General features: G+C 42.2%; 3 protein-coding genes across 10 annotated transcripts in view; 2 read left to right on the plus strand and 1 right to left on the minus strand.

The window, feature by feature from the left end:
- LOC135101417 (uncharacterized) overlaps nucleotides 1–4739 on the plus strand; it is a 34616-nt gene extending 29877 nt beyond the window's left edge. For all 6 annotated transcript variants that reach the window (XM_064005355.1, XM_064005350.1, XM_064005352.1 and 3 more), the window contains exon 11: nucleotides 347–4739. In XM_064005355.1, coding sequence (XP_063861425.1) covers nucleotides 347–1880 — 1534 coding nt within the window. In that variant the 3' untranslated portion in view covers nucleotides 1881–4739. The remainder of the gene's footprint in view (nucleotides 1–346) is intronic.
- Nucleotides 4740–5879: 1140 nt separating this feature from the next.
- LOC135101422 (uncharacterized) lies at nucleotides 5880–12263 on the plus strand. 2 transcript variants are annotated; one of them, XM_064005361.1, is made up of 5 exons: nucleotides 5880–6175; nucleotides 8301–8590; nucleotides 9617–9700; nucleotides 9892–10052; nucleotides 10673–12263. In XM_064005361.1, the coding sequence occupies exons 2-5, from the start codon at nucleotides 8510–8512 to the stop codon at nucleotides 10836–10838; spliced, it is 492 nt and encodes a 163-aa protein (XP_063861431.1). In that variant the 5' UTR covers nucleotides 5880–6175; nucleotides 8301–8509; the 3' UTR covers nucleotides 10839–12263. The 2 variants fall into 2 exon arrangements, with proteins under 2 accessions (XP_063861431.1, XP_063861430.1); XM_064005360.1 differs by having other exon boundaries at nucleotides 5882–6175; nucleotides 8479–8590.
- LOC135101421 (chitooligosaccharidolytic beta-N-acetylglucosaminidase-like) lies at nucleotides 11237–15188 on the minus strand. 2 transcript variants are annotated; one of them, XM_064005357.1, is made up of 9 exons: nucleotides 15060–15188; nucleotides 14682–14862; nucleotides 14139–14379; nucleotides 13719–13985; nucleotides 13404–13561; nucleotides 12967–13201; nucleotides 12698–12808; nucleotides 12406–12552; nucleotides 11237–12263 (listed from the first exon to the last, which is right to left on the minus strand). In XM_064005357.1, exons 2-9 carry the CDS (start codon nucleotides 14849–14851, stop codon nucleotides 11448–11450), a joined length of 2145 nt encoding a protein of 714 aa, XP_063861427.1. In that variant the 5' UTR covers nucleotides 14852–14862; nucleotides 15060–15188; the 3' UTR covers nucleotides 11237–11447. The 2 variants fall into 2 exon arrangements, with proteins under 2 accessions (XP_063861427.1, XP_063861428.1); XM_064005358.1 differs by having other exon boundaries at nucleotides 14964–15077.
- Nucleotides 15189–21635: the final 6447 nt, after the last annotated feature.

Consider the following 21635-nt stretch of genomic DNA (forward strand, 5'->3'; position numbering starts at 1 on the left):
TGAGGGAAAAAACAAAGAAATGAACAGAATAATAATGAAACAACATTAAGTATTTCCAGTTGAATTTCAATATTCCATAAATGTAAAGTGTCATTTAAGAAAGATGATCCCATAAAGATAAAAGGTGTAAAAAAATTTTGTCCTGCTTCTTTATGTATGTATGTATGTACATGTAGAGTGTACCATTGTCAGAGAATGGGATCTCAGTTCATGTTTTTTGTCTCATTTAAGTAATACTGTCAATTTGGAACTGTGTATTGTAAATCTCTATACTTCATGGAATAACTTGAACTTAGTGAGTAAAATGTATACCTTTTTTTTTATCATGAAAACTTATATTTTTCAGAAACAACAGTGAAGACTTTGGGAAAGATCAAAGAATGCTGTCCCCAAGAGGGAAGGATCCCAGGGACTTGTCTCGAGATTCCAGGGAGGCATCAAAAAGTTTTAGAGATGCAGGCTTAGATCAGGATCTGTCCAAGATTTCAAGAGAAGGGAACAAGGCCATGGGAGATATGTACAGGGATCCCCGAGATGTGATTCAAAGTCCAAGGGAGAGCACTGACTATAGTCCCTGGCAGAGAGATCAGATGCCTTTGTCTGGATTGCAAGATCCTTGGGACCACCCAAAAATGGATTCCTCCAAAGATCAAGATCAGCAAAGAAATTTTCTTGATATTAGAGAAGGTTCAGATATGGATCATGATCAGCGGCTTAGAAAAAAGGATGTTGATTTAAGGGTGATTCCAGGAATAGATAATAGAAGTGAGAGTTCAAGTGTGAAAGGTGCACAATATGATACAGACATGAGAATATCTAGTGAATCATCAATATATGATGTAGACTTAAGACAGTTGAATTTACCAAGTAGTTATCAGAGTTCTGAAGAGGAAATTAATTCATTACCATTCAAAGTACCAGTGCATACACCAGCCAAAGAAATTTTTGCTTCCCTTTCATCTCATTCACCAATGTATTATCAGCTTGTTAAAGTAACTATTCCTAAACCAAATTTCACCCATCTGAAAATAAACAAAGATGATCCCAGAATTATGGAAGATCCCAGAATACGAAGGATGCTGAAGAGCTCCACAGAAGATAATTCAAATCGAAGTCCACGAGCACCTTCCAGATATGAGATGGATGTACCAGTGAGCCCACCGCCATCAAAAGGAGATGCAAAGTTTTCAGATTCTGATAACAGAGATCCAAGAGTGATTTCTCAGAGAGACCCAAGAAGTGAAACCCGTTCGGACCCAAGAAGTGATGTGAGAGGAGAGCCAAGAGTAGATCCAAGAATGAGTGTTAGAGTTGATCCAAGAGTTGGTAACAGAGGCGATCCAAGGGGTGATGCTCGCGACCCACGGACAGAGCAAATGGGAGATATGAGAAACCAAGACATGAGGATGAGTGGAATGTATGGAGGAGGGAACAATGGAGCAATGATGGATGGAGGAATGCAGTACATGAACATGGGTCCTGGGCCTGGGCCTGGACCTGGGCCTGGGCCTGGGCCTGGCCCCATGGGCCCCATGATGCCTCAAAATAACATGAATCCTAGAGACAAGCCAGGTTTACTTGGACCTGCCCCCATGGCATTCTCCTCAGGGTATCCTCACAACATGGGGCCAAGGGTGCCACCTTTCATGATGGGTTCTGGTCCTGGTCCTGGCCCTGGCCCTGGCCCTGGTCCTGGCCCTGGTCCAGGTCCAGGTCCAAACAGTGGTTACTATTCAGATGAGGGTGAAATGATGGGGAGTGGAGGATATCCTCCTCAGGGAGGCCCAGGGTGGGGTGGACGCATGCCAGGGAATGACCCAAGATTGAACCGTGAAATGGGAGAGGGGAGCAGATCTTATACTCCACCCTCAGTGTCTTAAATTGCTTGATGCTTATAAGGATGAAAGCAGTCCATTTCATTGGATACTTATGTGTAGCCCATGGTTACTGTTTCCCTTTGTGTTTCAGATCTCATCACTGTGTGAATATTTGAAGGGATATTTACATTTACAGTCTTAATATATATATATATATATATATATATATATATATATATATATATATATATATATATATATATATATATATATATATATATATATATATATATATATATATATATATATATATAATGAAAACTGCCAGAATAAGAAAGCAGGATGCATAATATACATGATGTATTACCTCATGTGCCTGGAACTCCCTTGTTAATTTGAGTTTGCAAATATGCTGTAATAAAAAGTTGATCAACCTGGAAGCTTCTAGAGGATCTGCCAACCTGAGGCAAAGTACAGAGACATTCAAACATTGGTACTCTCTTCTGGGGGTGATCTGTCTCCTTGGATTGGTATTCAATAATGAGTTGCCAGAATTAGGAAAATATTTATTTTTATTGATTGCAGAGTCATTATTTAGGGATAAAATGAATAGCTGTATGTATTTTGTTTATTTTCATGTTTGATTTATGATGAAACAAGGCAGTTCTGTGGCATTGTAACAGGAATTAATATCATTATTTCTTTGTTTCTGTCCATTCTCTCTCTCTCTCTCTCTCTCTCTCTCTCTCTCTCTCTCTCTCTCTCTCTCTCTCTCTCTCTCTCTCTCTCTCTCTCTCTCTCTCTCTCTCTCTCTCTCTCTCTCTCTCTCTCTCTCTCTCTCTCTCTCTCTCTCTGTCTCTCTCTCTCTCTCTCTCTCTCTCTCTCTCTCTCTCTCTCTCTCTCTCTCTCTCTCTCTCTCTCTCTCTCTCTCTCTCTCTCTCTCTCTCTCTCTCTCTCTCTCTCTCTCTCTCTCTCTCTCTCTCTCTCTCTCTCTCTCTCTCTCTCTTGACTGTGGGAAATACAACTAAAATGAAGTAATGATTCTCTAAAGTGAGGAGAAATTAATAGTGTACATAGGTATATAAGGAAGTGAAGGGAGAGGGAGTGAGCCATAGTGGCTGATCAAGTACAAAATGCAGTACTGTATCATGATATTTTGTGTCAGTGCTCAATAAGCAGGGTTGTAAATATGGCTTCTGCAGAATTTTGTACCACTTGAGATGGTCTCAATGCTGATTTTTGTCTGTCTGTTGGTGACTGACTTCATTTGCCTTTGTGCACATATGTGGCTGTTGGTTCCTTGTGCTTCATTAAACAGCTATTTGCACACACACACACACACACACACACACACACACACACACACACACACACACACACACACACACACACACACACACACACACACACACACACACACACACACACACACAGACACACACACACTATTTTTAGGTGTAATTATTCCAAGTGGCATTGTAACTCTATGTATATTAGCAAATTGTGCATTACTTAATATTAAGCCTTTGTACATAATTCATCCCCCAATTGTTTCATTTTTAGTCTGTTGAATAGTCTGACATGTGTAAAATGTATATGTATGCATATCATAACTGTTGATTTTTGTGTGTGGTATGAATGGATGTCTGACAGTCAGCTGTACTTTAACAAAAAATGCTCTTTAAAAGTGATTTTCATTGGATTTTGTTATTCTTACAGGCCATATATTTGATGTGCATGAGTTGCATAGTTTGTATTGAGTATTTGTACTGGCAGGAGGAGGTTGACAAAATGAACAAAAGGACTGATTGACTAAGTAGATATTGATAAAAAGGGTGGGGCTGAATTGCTAAGAGACACTGAGGTTGTAAGAGCCATGTATGAAGGATTGGAAATGCATGTGGTATTAATGAAAATGAAGATGCATATAAAACTATACTGAAATGTGGAGGATTCACTAGATGACAAAATGCACTTCATATGCAGGTTGGCATGGAAGGATAAGGAGGTATCTGGAGACTGAACAAAAGTTGCTGTATTCCCAAAATATAGAGAAAAAGGGGAGAGATGTGAATGTTGAAACTGGAAGAATGAGTTTATTTAGTAAAGGTTCATAGGTGAATTATAGTTGAAAGTGTATAATATAGCAAAGTATAAGAGAATAAGGTAGATATAAGAAAGAGGAAGGGGTGTGTAGAACTCCCCTCAGTGAAACAGGAGAAAGTGCTGAGATACATGAGAAAAGAATGGAAAGTTAAAATGGATGGAGTGTGCAAAGAAGACAGATAGGAACAAATGGAGACTTGTTATGCCCACCTGTTTTAAGGTTACAAAGAATGAACTTCATAGTAGATTAGGTTAGACTAGGTTAGTATATTAGTCATTTGAATAATTCAGAATATTTGAACATTAAAAGTAGGAAAGGTAGCTTACCATATACTCACAATCATTCATAATATAGTGACTAAGAATATGTACATACAAAATGATGTTTCTTTTTTTTACATAATTATAATGCTACAAGCTTTAGTACAAAGTGGTGTAATGCCACCTAGAGTTTGGTGAACTTGAATGGAGCACTGAAGATTGGTTCTACTATTATTTTACTAAGAGACTTCAACAGTGCTCCAATTTGCATCTACATGTGTACAAAAATTCCATTTCTTTTGTTATTTTGTAATCATATCTGAAAAGGATAGCATTTCATTTATTGCTAAGAAAACTGAATATCCATAGGCTTCATAGAATATCTGTACTCCACTCTGTAAATTTTCATTGGTTAAATTTTAACTAAGAACAAATAATCTAGCTCACATTCTTAATTGGTGCTAACACACACACACACACACACACACACACACACACACACACACACACACACACACACACACACACACACACACACACACACACACACACACATTCATTACTAAGACAATGGAAAGTATTACTACAGATTGACAACATGCCATAGATAATTGAGCTTAGTTTTCTTCATTGTATTTCTCAATATGAATTAAGAATTTAATCATCTTACATTAAAAGAGAAAATAGAACGTTGTTTTTACGAAATACACATTTCTCTCTATTGGAAATTTGAATATTTTCTTTCTCAGTCATTACCTTGGAGCTGCAGCCTGTCCCCTTCCTTGAGTAGCTGTGAAGTATAACCAAGGATAGCCTTCCCAACCCCGGAAAATAACTATGTGCTGCATTTTCCCTAATGCACTTTCAGGAATGAAGCGACTCCAGTATATGAGTATCCAACATGACCTTACAGTACATGTGAGGCAGTGAATATTACTCGCTGCCATACATAATCAACAACAACTCGTTGTTGATTATGTTGTACTCAATTCACTTGTATATCAGGCCTCCACTATGACAATTAGAGTACTTTGTACCTGTAACGAGTATTATGTTGCCCCCAATGGTACGCTGGTTCTTACATAAAGCACATCCATTGCATTTTTATTTGTTCCTGGTGAAGTGGAAGTGCATTACACGGATTAGAAAACCCCCCCTATATCCAGCGTAAAGATCTACAGTCTTTTGGATGATATTGAGTGACTTCGTTCAGAATCATTGGGATCATGCATGCGTACGATACGTTAAAAGGGCGGCACAGTGGGGAAGAGGTTTTAAAAGCTAAATGAGCAGCATGACGTCTTGCAATTTGAAATGGGTAAAGGTAAAGGTTTGGGCATAACGCTCAATGTAGCTGCCTTGATGATTCCTTTACCACGGGACACGGCCCACTGTGACATTCGTAAAGTATTTCATTAAGTAATGGAAGAGCTGTACAACTATTATATTCTTAAACATGGTAGTGTGTGTGTCTATATATATATATATATATATATATATATATATATATATATATATATATATATATATATATATATATATATATATATATATATATATATATATATATATATATATATATATATATATATATATATTTTTTTTTTTTTTTTTTTTTTTCATTTATTTGTTTATTTATTTATTTATTTATTTTTTATGTTTATAATTTGTGTAGCCTACGCCGAGAGACGGCACCAGCGCTTTAAACAAAATGTATGAAAACTCATAACATCACGCATTCATAATGGTAGTGCGTGGAAGACCATATATTGGAGAGTTACAGGCATGTAGAAGAATTTCTTTTGTGAATTTGATGGATGGACCGAAGGGCGTAATCTGGAGCTAAACATAGCCAGGTAAACAAGCAGGCGTGAGGGGCCGCCACCCCATGCTACGCTCGGCACTAGGCACTGGGAGTCTGAGCTGAGCTGTATTGCTGCCGAGTTGCTTCCTCTGAAGTCCTCTTCAGGAAGTCTGCTTTTGTTAACGAGGTTTGTCAATATATTTTCATTCAGCAGTCACAGGGACACAGTTTATACATACGAGTGATTACACGAAATGCTTCGGGTTCGTAATCAGGATAGGACAAAGGACCTTATTGTGAAATGCTTTGTTCTTTCAAACTATTTCTAAAGGTTACAGAGATGATTAGTCGAGTTCTCATGAATGTTTTTTTTCTCAGTCATGATGCAGAATCCTTGTCATATCATCACTAGGATCGCGAAAACCTTTGAAAACGCCAATAATTTCTGCTAGAGCCTGTCAGATTTGTGAGACAATGGAATGTTCAACAATAGAAGTAATAGTTTAAGCTTGATGAAGAGAGAGAGAGAGAAAAAAAAAGGTATTGTATTCACAGGGTGGCAGATGACTGAAATAGACTCATTATGCTATCACGCTGAAGATTAGATGACAATGCTTAGGAATGCTAGGTGGATATAAGTATGTTTTTTATCTAGGGACTGCTATGTGTAGGCTTACTGGTATAAAGTATTGGCGTTTTGCAGCTTATGTGTGTGTTTGTCCACACACACACACACACACACACACACACACACACTCACACACGGGAGGGAATATGGCTTTGCCGATGCGGTGTGTGGTGTGTGAGTGGTGTCGGTCTTACTCAAAGATCGGCCACCATGAGTTTGAGGATCATTCTGAAACAATTCTGCACCGCACCTTCACTAATTTCAAAAGGCTTTAGTTGAAGTTACACGGATTTTTAAGGGTGTTTTTTATGTTTCTGGTGACAGACGAACGACATTTCTACATTATTAACTGGAAAAGGCACTCTTGAGAACCCGGCTTATCATCTTTGTGGCCTTTGAAAATAGTCAGTCATGTCGAGGTTTGCTAGTTCACAGCCAGGCGTGGTAGATAACCATTATTACACGCTGTGGAGCTGGAGGTCCGCCCAACTTTTAAATATTTGTGGTGGCCTATGGTGCTCTTCTTCTTCTTCTTCTTCTTCTTCTTCTTCTTCTTCTTCTTCTTCTATTTATTTATTTTCTAGAATGTCATTTAGTGGGACTTTTTTCCTCTTCCTCCTCCTCCTCCTTCTCCTCCTCCTCCTCTTCTTCTTCTTCTTCTTCTTCTTCTTCTTCTTCTTCTTCGTCTTCTTCTTATCTTGTTGTTGTTGTTGTTGTTGTTGTTGTTGTTGTTGTTGTTGTTGTTCTCCTCCTCCTCCTCCTCCTCCTCCTCCTCCTCTTTCACTTATGTTATTCGAAAGTGATATTCTTTAAGATGTTCTTTCTTTCCTTCATTTGTTTTCTTTATTATTGTTATTATTTTTTAATGTTACACTTACGAGGCATCTCCAAAGTAAAAAGATTGAATCATAAAGAAAACGTAAAGAAAAAAGATAAACTCAAGAATAGTAAACAGGAAGAGATTTGCGTATACTATCAGTGCTTGCTGGCCAACAGGAGGAAAACGAGAGAATTAGAAAGGAAAAAAGTTACGAAAAAGCCAAAATATATATTTAGATAAATTAGAGAGATGGAGGGACAAAAAGTGACTTTTGGAAGATTAGATTATAAGAATAGGATAGAGTGGTAAAGGTGAAGTAAATGGTGCATATGGAGAGAGAGAGAGAGAGAGAGAGAGAGAGAGAGAGAGAGAGAGAGAGAGAGAGAGAGAGAGAGAGAGAGAGATGTGCACCAGAGTATAAATGGAGTGTGGTGTTGAAAAAAAAAAAGAGAGGTAGATGCAAATGTTAGGAAAACTTGCTAAATTAAGGTAAAGAAATATGAAAGATGTAGGAAATAATCCATTCAAACTTTTTTTTCTACCTTCCTCTTCCTCCTCCTCCTCGTCCCTGCTGCTCTACTTTCTCAGGTATATGGATGAAAATTATTTAAACTCAGGGAATTTGTTGTACGTGTCCTGCATAGTCTTAGGTCACACTTAGAAAGGAGTGCACCGCCTGTTAAGTCCTCCAGGCCAATTACGCTGAAGCAACGGGGCAGCAGGCAGATCATCTACATGCAACTACATGCTACAGTGGCTGGCTGGAGTTTAGGATCTTAGCAGGACCCAACCCTAGTTAGCCTGACAGGGGATGTAGACTGATTCGAAAACATCAGTGCTGAAGTTTTTTTTTTTTTTTTTCAGTTGATCAGTTATGTCAAGAAAGAAAGCGTCACCATTTCAACTTACAGAGGAATCTCGTCAAGTGAGGCGAAAGCAAATATTTGGGATACTTGTGTCTGCAACTTTGTACCCTCCAATGCCACCATTGGTACAGCACCCCCGCGGCCATCCAGGAGTTCACAGGTGCCTTATCCCGCAGGTACATACTGGAAGTGGGAACAGACGCAAGCATGAACGAGAGCAGTGCTGAGGCGCCGCCAAGTCGGGCTGACTTCCTCGCCCTCAGGCACATGCTTCTCAACGCCCTGCAGGTTAGGGTGGAATGACAGATGCTGCTCGTGGAATGCGTGGGGTGTGTACTCTATATGGACCTTTTGTCTATACAGTCAAGCATGTTCATTTAGTGTAAGAAGTGCGTGGTCTTATGTAAAGTGTGTTTGTTGGGTGCTTAATTGGTTCCTCCAGTGGTGAAGACAAGAATGTATGTGTGAGGTTCTCTTTTATTTACAATACATTTATTTTTTTTATTTATGTGTGTTAATAGGTGGAGAACATTGATTATTTTGTTGTTGTTGCTGTTGTTGCTGTTGTTGTTGTTGTTGTTGTTGTTGTGGTGGTGGTGGTGGTGGTGGTGGTGGTCTTCTTCTTCTTCTTTTTCTTCTTCTTTTCTTTTTCTTACTACTACTACTACTACTACTACTACTACTACTACTACTACTACTACTACTACTACTGCTGCTGCTGCTGCTGCTGCTGTTATTACTACTACTACTACTGCTACTACTGCTGCAGCTGCTATTACTACTACTACTACTACTATTACTACTACTACTATTACTACTGCTGCTGCTGCTGCTGCTGCTGCTGCCACTAATGGTACCACCACCACCACCACCACCACCACCACCACCACTACGACTACTGCTACTACTATTACTACTACCACCACCACTACTACTACTACTACTACCACTACTACTACTACTACTACTACTACTACTACTACTGCTACTGCTACTACTACTACCACCACCACTACTACTACAATGCATTACCAATACTGCTGCTGCTATAACCACCGCCGCCACCACCACCACCGCCACCACCACCAGCACTGTGAAGCTTGAAAGAAATAGGATGTCTAGATCAACAATAATTATTCTTTTATCCTTTGTGTTAATTTCGTCATACTGTTTTAATGCTTCTTTCTTCAATAAAAGCTCTCGTGTGCTGGGAAAGGCGAACTATTATATGTATTAATTTATTCATCTATTTATTTACTCATTTATTTATCTGATACATATTTACTCAAATTTTTAACTATCTCGCCGCAACAGAAGAGGTGCTCCAACCTGACGGAGGCTGTGGTGGCTGAAGTGCGTGCCTTGCTGCAACCCAACACCACCCAGGGCCCTCCTCAGGTATGCTACTCCCAGCTGCCACTAGAGACTGGCCTTTTGACTTTTTGCGCTCCTACCACGCCCCGTTCCGTCTCTTATATAGTCAGGCGATCTCTCTCTCTCTCTCTCTCTCTCTCTCTCTCTCTCTCTCTCTCTCTCTCTCTCTCTCTCTCTCTCTCTCTGAAGTAACGAATGCCGTACGCCCCCGCCAGGCTAAGTCGGAGGACTCCTTGGCGGTGCTGTACATCGTGTTCGTGCTGCTCTTCTTCGCCGCCTCCCTGCTCGTGCTGCTCGTCAAGTACCTCAGGCGGGAGCGGGAGTCCACGCGCCTGCAGAAGTTTTACGAAGACTACCTCGTAAACACACAGTCAAGGTAAAAAAAAAAAAAAAAGGAGTCTTCCGAAGGTTATTTATTTATCTATTTTATATATATATATATATATATATATATATATATATATATATATATATATATATATATATATATATATATATATATATATATATATATATATATATATATATATATATATATATATATATATATATATATATATATATATATATATATATATATATTTTTTTTTTTTTTTTTCATGAGTATCTGGTCTTTCCATCACTCAAAATTTACTATTGTTAGCGAAGATGTTGACTGTCACTCTGTCGTTAAGTGTTTTTACTGGGAATTATTGCTTCTTACCACAGTACGCAGTATGTTTTGTTATCTAAATAATTGGCTCTGACTTCAAGCTTGCTGCTCTGTACTGTCCCAAAGTGCTGCGGTACTTATGAGGTGGTAATTTGCATCACCACAGACAGTATGACTTGGCACAGACTATGAATTGCGTCATGTGTTGTCTATAAAGATTTTCCCTCGTTTGTCTTGAAAGTGTGTCTTGTGACGTTGGCTCTTAGTGGCGTTTGTCTGTTGTTACACGTAAGAGCATGTCTGTCATCAGTGCAGCACATGACACAGACTTTTATCACTGACAGCGCGGTGGTTCACTACGACACTCACGGACGTCGCCTTCAACCCACCACGCCTGAGTCTCCCCACCCGTCATCCCCCACCTGGACGCCATCCCTCACGCCTCCCACCACGCCCATCGACGCCGTCTCCCTCACCCTTCCCAGAGAACTCATTGAACACGAATTCTAACACACAATGATATATACTGACTCGTGTATTGGTTGATTTCTGCGCGTCACAAACTCGGATAGACAAAAGCAATTCGTTCATTCCACTGCTTTAGAAATATTGAGTGGAAAGTGACGGCGGACAGTGGACCCATGGTGGCCTCCGTGGAGAGATTCGGGGCGTTGTGTGCCCTTGTGACTGCTGTGCATCTTTCTAGTTCTGCAGGAGGCCAAGAACCTTGACTCTGGTTACTGCAGTAATGTACATTATACAGTATACTTGAGGTCGTTGTTTGATAGTTTTAATAATGTTAGTTAAATGAGAAAAGTCTTTGTGGTGTGTTCTAGTCTGAGAAGGCAAGAAGTTACGTTCTCGGTGGCTGTCCGCACACAGGAGACAAGGCTAAGAAAGTAATAGGAAACATTCCCTGAAATGTTTATTCAGAGCGTAGTAATACATCGTTTGTAAACTACCCAGAGTAATGCATCTGAATAAGGAGAGTGTTTATCACCGGAAAATTTCCTGCTCGACATCACAGGTATTCATATTGTAAACATTCAATAAAAGTCATAGAAAAACATCTTTCCTGTACTCAAGTATCTCTATCTGAGGTCAGTGTACGATTAGGAATTAAGAGTGTTGCTGCTGCTGCTGATGGTCTGGGTTTCCTGGGTTAGCGGTGAGTGAGGCTGAGCGAGCAAGGTACTGCTCCTTGCTGTAGCAGGCGGTCTCGTCCTGCATGCAGTACTGGGGCTGGATGGGGTCAGCTCGGACGCCGAGGTCTACCATGCGCTTGCGGTGGATGTTGATGCGTTTTGCACTGGTGTCCTCACCGTGGTTGGGGATGGGGTCAGTCCACAGCCTCTCGGCCAATGCAGCAACGCGTGGCCAAGCCTTGGCCTGGAACCCATTGGCGTCAGTGTCAAAGCTCCACAGTGTAGCTTCTCCTCCCAGCACCTGCTCTTTGATGGGGTTGACCTGGCCACTCCTGAGCTGGCCGCTGCGGGCGCTGCTCACTCCCAGGTTCTCGAGCATATCAAGGGGACTGTTATCATAGAAGCTCCTCCATGTGGGGATCTCCGTCTTGCAGCTCTCGGCCTTCTCTCCGTAGAAGTTGTTACCAATGCAGTCCAGTCGCCATTGGTCCTGGTTGGAGAAGATGACCTTGAATCCTTGGTTGATGTACTTGATCATCTCTTCATCGTTGGCATCCATGTTGAGCTGCACGACGTAAGAATCTTTGTCGGCGTAGTTGAGAGCATAGCTGGAAGCGTGGATGATAGGGGTGACGCTGCGGTAAGGGCCTGATGCCTCCCTCAGCTTGGAGTAAGCGTTCTGCTGGTACGTGTTCCACAGCTCGAAGAACTCTTGGCTGACGGCTTCACGGCCGTTAGCAGCAAGGTATTCCTTGATTTCTTCGGAGTTCTGCCAGCACTTGAAGCTCACCTAGAAGCATGACGGTTAAAGAATGGTTAAAGAAAAGTATCATGACAGGAAACAAATTGCATACTTATAGTTAAGAAGCTGCTACATGATTCTTTATCTCATAATTCAATCCATGTAAAGATTTAATCCATCTTGTACTTACATCGTCGCCGCCCATGTGGACCATCTCGGGGTCGAAGTAGTCCATCATGTCCCTGTAGAGTTCTTCGAGGACTGAGTATAGTTCGGGATTGATGGGATTGACCTGGCCAGTTGGGGGCTCCTTCCCAATCTCGAACCATGGCTTAGTCTGTAAATAATATGAGTGCTTCGTTGTATCAAGCACCTGGAATTTATGCTTCATGGAAAAGATATGAGGAAATATTCTTACAGTCGTACAGTAGTGAGATTAAAGCACATGATTTCAAGTTTCACGATACGCCAGGTTTACTTACGTTGTCGGTGCAGAGGACGAGTTTGCCAAGACCTTCCTTCTCGCCCCACTGCCAGCCGGCGTTGGTGTGGGCAGGTCCGTTCATCTCGGGAATGACCTTGATGCCTCGCAGCTGCAACGTAAGCAACATTTAATGCACCGAGACTTTTATTATAGTGCCTCTGTGACATGAGAGAGAGAGAGAGAGAGAGAGGGAGAGAGAGAGAGAGAGAGAGAGAGAGAGAGAGAGAGAGAGAGAGAGTTTGCTATGGTATTTTATTTCATACTGACCTTGGCGTAATTAACGATCTCAGTGATGTCCTCCGGGTAGTAAACTTCCCTCGGAGAGTAAGCGCCATAGTAGGCCATTTCAGGGCGTCGGCTGGAGTACATGGGGAAAGAGGCAGAGTCGGAGATGTGCCAGTGGAAGTAGTTCATCTTGTTCTGGGACATGGCGTCCATAAGCTGCATGATGTCCTCCTTCGGGTAGAAGTTCCTGCCAGTGTCCAGCATAAGACCTCGGTACCTGTGGGTGGAAGAGCGTGTCTGTCAGCGCCACGCTCAACACGTCGCCATCACTGAGTGTCTTGCAGGCTGCTGTGAAAAGGTTCCTGGCGGTCCTTGTCTGCCACTACAGTGTTGTTATTACTGTTATTATTGTCAATGTCACTGTTGTTATTATCGCTGTTATTGGCATTATTGTTCGTGTAAGGACAGAGATAACTTACTTGAACTGAGGCTCATCATGAATCTTGGCATTGTTGACGATCTGGAGGGCGTTGTTGCTATCGTCGAAGGCGATAAGCTGAGACAGACTCTCCAGGCCGTGGCGAGCACCGTAGTAAGTGGTGGCCACAATGGTTGCTGTAGTCTCCGATCTTGCCGTCTGATAGGACAAAGTTCACGTGTCATAAGTTGAGGGCATAAAAAGTTGTAAGTTATTGCTTGGTGTCAAGATAGTGTGTGTGTGTGTGTGTGTGTGTGTGTGTGTGTGTGTGTGTGTGTGTGTGTGTGTGTGCAACAAGACAGGCGTGGATCATTACCTGCACCACCAAGGTGTAGCTCTCGTCAGTGTCGAGGGTGAGCTGGTCCTCCGGCGAGGTGACGGTGATGTCAATGTTGAAGTTGTGGTTCTCAGCTGCCGGGGTGCTCCTCTCTCTCAGGAAGGGAGAGAACTTGAGATACTTCATTGTCTTCTCGTTAATGGTTGAGTATGGACGCCTCTGCTCCTGCTGCTGCTGGAGAATGGATTCCTCGGCGATCTGTTCGCTTCGGAGTCTCTCATGCTCAATGACCTCGTAAACATCAACCTGAAACAAAGATTGACCTCAACTTTTCTTCTTGCTATTATTGTTCTTCCTATTTGGTGTTGGTTGAAAAGAAGATATTAACAGCGGTTTGGTTGAAAAAAGTTGACTATTTATTGGATGAGGTGAAGCCTGGTAGAGATACCATTGACTCACCGAGGGATCTTCCTTTCTGTAATTTTCTTTGTATACGACGGGCGTCTTCTTTTCTTTAGGGTATTCAGGGTGGATGAAGTGGAGATTACGAGTGAAGTGATTTACTGCATCCTCCAGCATTTGTGTTACTTTTGGGCTGGTGGCTGCCATTTTCGTCACCTGAATGTTCTTAGGAGAGAAGGTGACAGTCTGGGAGCCCAGCTGGACGTCGCCGGTCGGCTGTGGCCACAGAGACCCATAGCTGCCAGAAATCATTCGTGAGGATTTGGACCGAACAAAGTTTAATTTCTTTTGTGTAGGTCTTTTTTTTTTCTGTGGATTAGTTGTATAACTATGTAATATACAAACTACTACGATGGAACGGAGAGAGAGAGAGAGAGAGAGAGAGAGAGAGAGAGAGAGAGAGAGAGAGAGAGAGAGAGAGAGAGAGAGAGAGAGAGAGAGAGAGAGAGAGAGAGAGAGAGAGAGAGAGAGAGAGAGAGAGAGAGAGATGCAAAGAACATCATGAATTGCATTTTAGAGGTGACAGGAAGTTGCACATACGTTCCACAAGTCAGCTGACATGATTCCAGGGAACGGAATTCCCTGGAACCGCTGCGCTCCTCCTTGATGCACTTGTTGCTCCTGCAGTTGAAGGTGTAAGGCGCAGGCAGCCTGAAGTGGGACTGGGCGGCGGCTACAGCCACCAGCAACGCAACCAGCAGCAGCTTCATCTTGACCTCAGCTATAAGGGATAATAAGAGGTATGAAATGCTATGCACACGATATTATGGCATGCTATGTATGCATTACGAACTAAAGTGTCCCAGAAAAAAAAAAAGGTACTTCAGTGAGTTATCAAGCCGTCTCAAGTCTCAAGGAAGTCTGTCTTCTTCCTCCACTGGCAAGGCTCCATCGGCTGGACCGGCCTTTACTACTCACCACTGACGCCCCGTGCGACTGGTGCTCGTACAGTGCTCTGCAGCCTTCTTATACTCGCTGGTTCTCTAGTGTCAGATGGAGACTTTTTGGAATATCACAGAACGCTTTTTTTTTTTCTTTCTTCCTTTTTTCACTTAATCTTGTAAGAGGTGCGTGAATATCAGAACAACATTTCTTTCCCATTTTAAAAGGAAACTGGAAATTAATTGAATCATATCATTGCAACGGTTATATGGCAATGGGTAGGATTACACGAGAGAGAGAGAGAGAGAGAGAGAGAGAGAGAGAGAGAGAGAGAGAGAGAGAGAGAGAGAGAGAGAGTTACCTCTCCTACCGAGAAACTACCGTGAACCATGATCTAACTCGCCGCCTCTAGACTGCAAGCCAAACACTCAACGGCCGAGCTACCCGGCCTCCTTTCCTTCCATGAAAAAAGTTATTGCGGAATGTTTCTATCTCTTCTAACGGGGAGCACGTCTGCCAGTCCAAGCATTCTAGCCATGCAGTACCGCAAACATGCACATATCGCCGCTTAGCAAGCGCCCAGCGACCATCGCCCTCCAACCACGGCTTGGACTTCCTATTCAGGTCATTCCTCTGTATTATGTAAGCCGATCTTGTTTGGTGGCTTGAGTGATCCTCCTTGTTTGGAACGCACTACCTGTATGTGTGTGTGTGTGTGTGTGTGTGTGTGTGTGTGTGTGTGTGTGTGTGTGTGTGTGTGTGTGTGTGTGTGTGTGTGTGTGTGTGTGTGTGTGTGTGTGTGTGTGTGAGCGCGAGCGTGTAAAAATAAACAAATAACTGTTTGTTGACATCGAGGCTTTTCAACGGGATCACATTTACCTTATTTCAAAGATTGAATTACTGCCTTACACCTTGTGTCTCTCCTCCAAATATATAAAACTGAAATAGATATTTATAGAAACTACAAATTAGTAATAAACGGCAGCTTTTGCTATGTCTTTTAATTTTTGAAATCAAGTAACTTTGAATTATTGTGCCACAACCGAAGCAATAATGAGTTCAAAATTTTGCTCGAAAACCGATTTATTCGAAAAGGGAGGCGTTCGGTAACCGATGTTCCACTGTAAATCATTGAATAAATACTCGTAAATAAATAAAATAAAATTACTAGATAAATGGAATGAATAATATTAAATAAAAACTTTCCATAGACATCGATCTACCTAACAATACACTCAGGTCATTGAAGATAAACCAAACAATTACTTTACTACGTGTACGAATGCAATGAAAACATTGAGAAATTCATTCTTGATGTTTCAAGTATAGTTCTGCATTTTGATGGTATTGTGATGATATGGCGCATGCTCAGATTTATGTAGTACCGAAATGTTCTGCGTCGCTTACGAGAGGATCTTATACACCAGGCCGGGACGTGTTAGAACACGTCCTGGTCATTATGTGTCTCAGATCAAGTGTGTAAAAAAGAAGAAAAAGAAGAAAAATAAACAGAAAAAATAATAAATAAATAAATAAATAAAATAAATAAATGAAATTAAAATAAACAAATAGAATGATAAATAAATAAATGAATAAATAAAGATTAATAATAATTAGATAAGGATACATTAGCCATAAATACGAAAACACCTAAATACAAATGTTGATTTAGAGGAAACACGTCTGTAATTTTACAAAACTGCTGCGATTAATTCTGAACAGTAATTTATTTTGCCGATTTAAATTCTAACTTATATGAATTTTAAGTAATTTTGATTAATGTATTTTACTGTGAAAATTAAGAGCACTGACAGAGGGATAAACAAATACAGGCGACCATATCTGTATGAAGTCCGTAACTGAGCAGCTGTCATCATTTCATAAGTGTCTGAAACTGAGCCAGCGTTTTAGACACGATCATTCAAGCATTTTTCACTCACTGCCACGATCACATAATGCAGTAATGAACGTCAAAGGTGAAAAATAAAGCTGTATTGGTGCGGATAAGCAACACGTGCAGTATATGTTACTTCAAGCATTTCTTACTGCTATGATCACATGATGCAGTAGTGGACATCAGAGGTGAAAAAAATGTAATTGTATTTGTTCGTATCAGTAACACGTGCAATATATATTTTCTCCTCCTTCCCCATTAACTCCTGTATATAATAAAATTTTGATGAATTAAAATCCTATGAATCAGGTATGTTTTTTTTTTCTATCCTCATTTGGGATAAGATTATCTGACTTTACGGCTGGTTTCTTAAAATCAGTGTGTCATGTAATGTGTATAGTAAAATTTTAGGTTTACAAGTCTCTACTTCCATGCAACTCCGACTTACAATAGACTGTTTTATTAAGTGTTTTATTAAGTTTTAGGAAGCTGCCCGGATACTAAGAGTTAATGAGGTAGCGCCAACAATCACGTCTTTCTTATTTATTTATGGAACAAGAGAGTGATGTACTTTTTATCTTGTGCTTAACTAGATTTCAGTTCTTTGATGATTTGCATAATACTGGATGATTTAAAAGTACGTACAGCCTATTTATTAATTTATTGATCTGTTATTATTATTATTATTATTATTATTATTATTATTATTATTATTGTTATTATTATTATTATTATTATTATTATTATTATTATTACTGCTGTTGCTGTTGTTGTTGTTGTTGTTGTTGTTGTTGTTGTTGTTGCTGCTGCTGCTGTTGCTGTTGTTGTTGTTTTTGTTGTTGCTGTTGCTGCTGTTATTATTGTTGTTATTGTTTTGTTGTTGTTATTATCTATTTATTAATTAATTAATTAATTTATTTATTACTATTATTTCTTTTTGTCTATCCAAGATGCATTTCTCTCATACCACTCACTGTCAGCCGTGTCCCAACCTTCGCCGCCCGGGGGATCATGAAGGCTGGGGGGCGTGAGGCTGCTGTAGTGATGATGTTTTACGAAAAGGAATCAGATACACTGGTTTGGTTACGTCTTTCATTAACCTTTTTTTGTTTCTTTCTTCTCTCTAACAGGAACATCCATCTTTTTAGCTAATTACCTGCTATGAAAACTATAATGAGAGAGAGAGAGAGAGAGAGAGAGAGAGAGAGAGAGAGAGAGAGAGAGAGAGAGAGAGAGAGAGAGAGAGAGAGTGTTTGCCTGTTCATCTCGTTCGTACTTCTGTTTCATGACCAGACAAAGAAAGTATTCCCAGCCCTGGCTTCTCGTGCTTTCAGTCGGCTTTACGGACTCCTGCGCTCTGTCTCGCGGTCAGTCTCTCTGGTTGCGTAACACAGCGTGCCAGAGGAGCTCAAGAACGACCGGATCCGTGTATGACTGACACTAGTGCGGGTATCAGGACCATATTCTGAAACACATCTGCGCTGCACCTCCACTACATTCTTAAGATTCTACTTGAAATTACACGGGTTTTTTAAGGGTATTTTTTATTTTATTTTATTTTATTTATTTATTTTTTTTTGTGGTTCTAGTGACAGGTTAACAAAATTTCTACATTATTATCAGGAGATACACTCTTGAGAACCCGGCTGATTATCTCTTTGTCCCTTGAAAATAGTCGTGGTGGGAGAGTAAAGCATTTCAGAATACAGGCCTTTGTCTTGGGTTAGTGGCGATGTGACGCGGTGAACTTCGAACCCGAGTGAGGCCCGGGGACAGGTTGCGATGCGGAAAGGCTCAGTATATCGTCGGCAGTGTGATTGACCTCTGTGGGGGCCAGTGGCGGTGTTGACAACCGGTTGCGTCAGGAAATCAGACCGTCCGAGTTGTTCTTCGTACCTGAGCCCGCCGGTGGTGACCCAAGAAGGTGAGCTCTTTAAATGTTCTTTGTGTGGTAGGTACTCCTCATAAGATATAGTTGTGATGTCAGTGAGGAGGACTGCAGGGCTGCGGGGCAAGTCCTCAAGGCCACCGCTAGCAACTCGAAACGTACTGTGGAAATAATTTGTGCCTCAGGAAAGGTTGAGTAATAGTTTGGTGGATGTTTGCACACATGAGGAACTCCTGCCTCACGTACCCATGAGAGGGATGGGCATTCGTAAATAGCAATGATGTGTGCCAGAAAGATGGAGGAGCAGATGTGATAAGGCTTCTATCGGACGGCCTGAAGGCATATTGATTCGAAGCAGGCAGCGATGCTTCGAATAGCTCCCCTGTCACTGATCCCACCCTCAGGCCTCCTCATGATGCCCCCTCTCCTCCCCCCCCCCCCTCTCTCTCTCTCTCTCTCTCTCTCTCTCTCTCTCTCATATCCCGACAGGTTTGGTGAGGTCATGTCCCTCAAGCGTGGCCACGAGGCATGGGATCTCACTGTCGGGATGACGAGTGTGTGCATCCTACAAACTCAATAATGTCGTACTTTGAATGCATAAAGTTTGCCTGAGATTTTTCCTCAGAGGTGTTTGATGCGTCATGAAGTAGTGGTCATGAATCACGGTGAGACAACAAAGGAAGTGCGGTTAGTGGGAGAGAGAGAGAGGTGCGGTTAATGGACGGCCGGAAATGATGGGCCGGGACAGGTGAGGATGGGAAGGTTCTTGCATGGGTTGAAAGGCGCCGCAGGCTTGCATGGTGGTGGTTGCAGATGGGAGGGGGAGGCAGACGAGGGCGTGGTGTAAACAGAAGTAGCCGTGGGTCTCACGTGATCAAGGGCGATGCAATGTTACATGCTGAGGCACAGACCTGACAGTGTACCCTGTGAATGAGGCACTAGTCACTGCCCTCTGCAAAGATAGGTTTTCCAGGCACGCCTTACTGTTAACTCATGTGTATGCATGATTCATATGAAAGAAAATTCTAAGCGAGAAGCCAGAAGTGTTCCTTTATTTACTCCTGCAGTTATGGTCCAGTTTTCCTCCTGGGTTGAGGTTCCTGCGTTGGAGGCACGTGAGAGGGCGCCTCGTGTAAGAGGCCAAACTCCGCCCCTCCGGCTGTTGCAGCTCGGTTGGCAACAGTGTTGCGTCAGTAGGTAACCTTCCGTACACACTCCAGTCCTGATGCACGCAGCGCCACTCCAGGGTACGCGAGACGCAGGTTCAGTTGGGCCACATGTTCAGGGTGACTCTTTTAAGATTTGCGAGATTTGTGCCCCATGCCAAAGACATGTTGACACCCTTTGTGTATGTGTGTGTGTGTGTGTGTGTGTGTGTGTGTGTGTGTGTGTGTGTGTGTGTGTGTGTGTGTGTGTGTGTGTGTGTGTGTGTGTGTGTGTGTGTGTGTATTATATTTTCATGGGAAGGACTGCGGACCTCATCACCTCTAGTTCCATAGCTGCCCCACCTTGTCCCATGTGGCGCCCCGCCCTCCCCTCAATGCCATCCCCAGTCTAACAGCGTCTTGTGTTTTAAGCAAGAACGCATCAAATAAAGGAATTTCATTTTCCATTTTGTTTTACGAGGGTGAGTAATCTACAATAATTAAAGTCGCCGTTTCATGCACAGGGCAGATTTTTGAGCTGAGTGGGTACACGCGCGTCAAGCGAAGAAAGCAACACAACAGACCAGGAAGAGGTCAGCAGAGCAGTACCTTATTCTAAGTTTCTCCTTGGAATTATTATACCACACCAGACAGACTGGTTTGCCAGCCATTCCTCGATCCAACATTAGATTGCACTACAAGTGTGTGTGTGTGTGTGTGTGTGTGTGTGTGTGTGTGTGTGTGTGTGTGTGTGTGTGTGTGTGCGTGCGTGCGTGCGTGCGTGCGTGTGCGCGCGCGCGCGCGCGTAGAAAGGTAAACACACAGGTAAATAGATAGGTGTGTAGACGTAAAGAGATTGATAGTAGTTCCATAACTTGCGTACAAAGTAAGAACATAAGGAAAACTGCTGTAGGCCTACGGGTGGAGTCCCATTATAAAGCATATCTATTTACTTATGTAACCACCTGTTATCCTTATTTAAAAATTTGTCTAATCATCTTTTAAAGCTCCCTGTTGACTCGACACTAACAAGCTGATCACTGAGTCTGTTCCAGTCATCTCCTCTTGGAAGACAACCTTGGCTGAAACGGCATAAATGCGTAGCTGGGCTTCATGCATGCATAAATTGCAAATATTCCTTACCTACGTACAACTTATTACACATATAATGCTATTTCACTTTATTCTTGGCATTGCGTTGGGCACCCCACCCCTTACATGCCCCGCACCCCGCAGCAAGAAGAAAGAAGAAAGTGAGGTTAAGCCTGACGCTGCTGCTTGAACGTGTGGGCGTCTGGGGCATCGAGTACAATGTGCCCGGCAACGAGACGGCGAAAGGGAGAAGGAGGAGGAGGAGGAGGAGGAGGAGGAGGAGGAGGAGGAGGAGGAGGAGGAGGGGGGGGAGAAGAAGGCAGCCGGCAGGAGAGCGAAGACGGAGCATCGGGGAGCTCCAATAGAATTTAGGAAGGGGAAGAGTGGGAGGAGTGTGTGTGTGTGTGTGTGTGTGTGTGTGTGTGTGTGTGTGTGTGAAGGTCACGGTCATAGAGTTGTTACCAAGCTGGCCGGGAAGGAGTGGGTTGGGCCGGTACTGTATACTACCTCGCGAACACCCTCGGCAGTGTGGGGGTTCGATTACCAGGGTGAGCCAGCGGAGGAAAGACGCAGGCTCTGGAAGAAATCTAACT

This window comes from Scylla paramamosain, chromosome 6 (assembly GCF_035594125.1).
Source record: "Scylla paramamosain isolate STU-SP2022 chromosome 6, ASM3559412v1, whole genome shotgun sequence".
NCBI classification, from domain to species: Eukaryota; Metazoa; Arthropoda; class Malacostraca; order Decapoda; family Portunidae; genus Scylla; species Scylla paramamosain.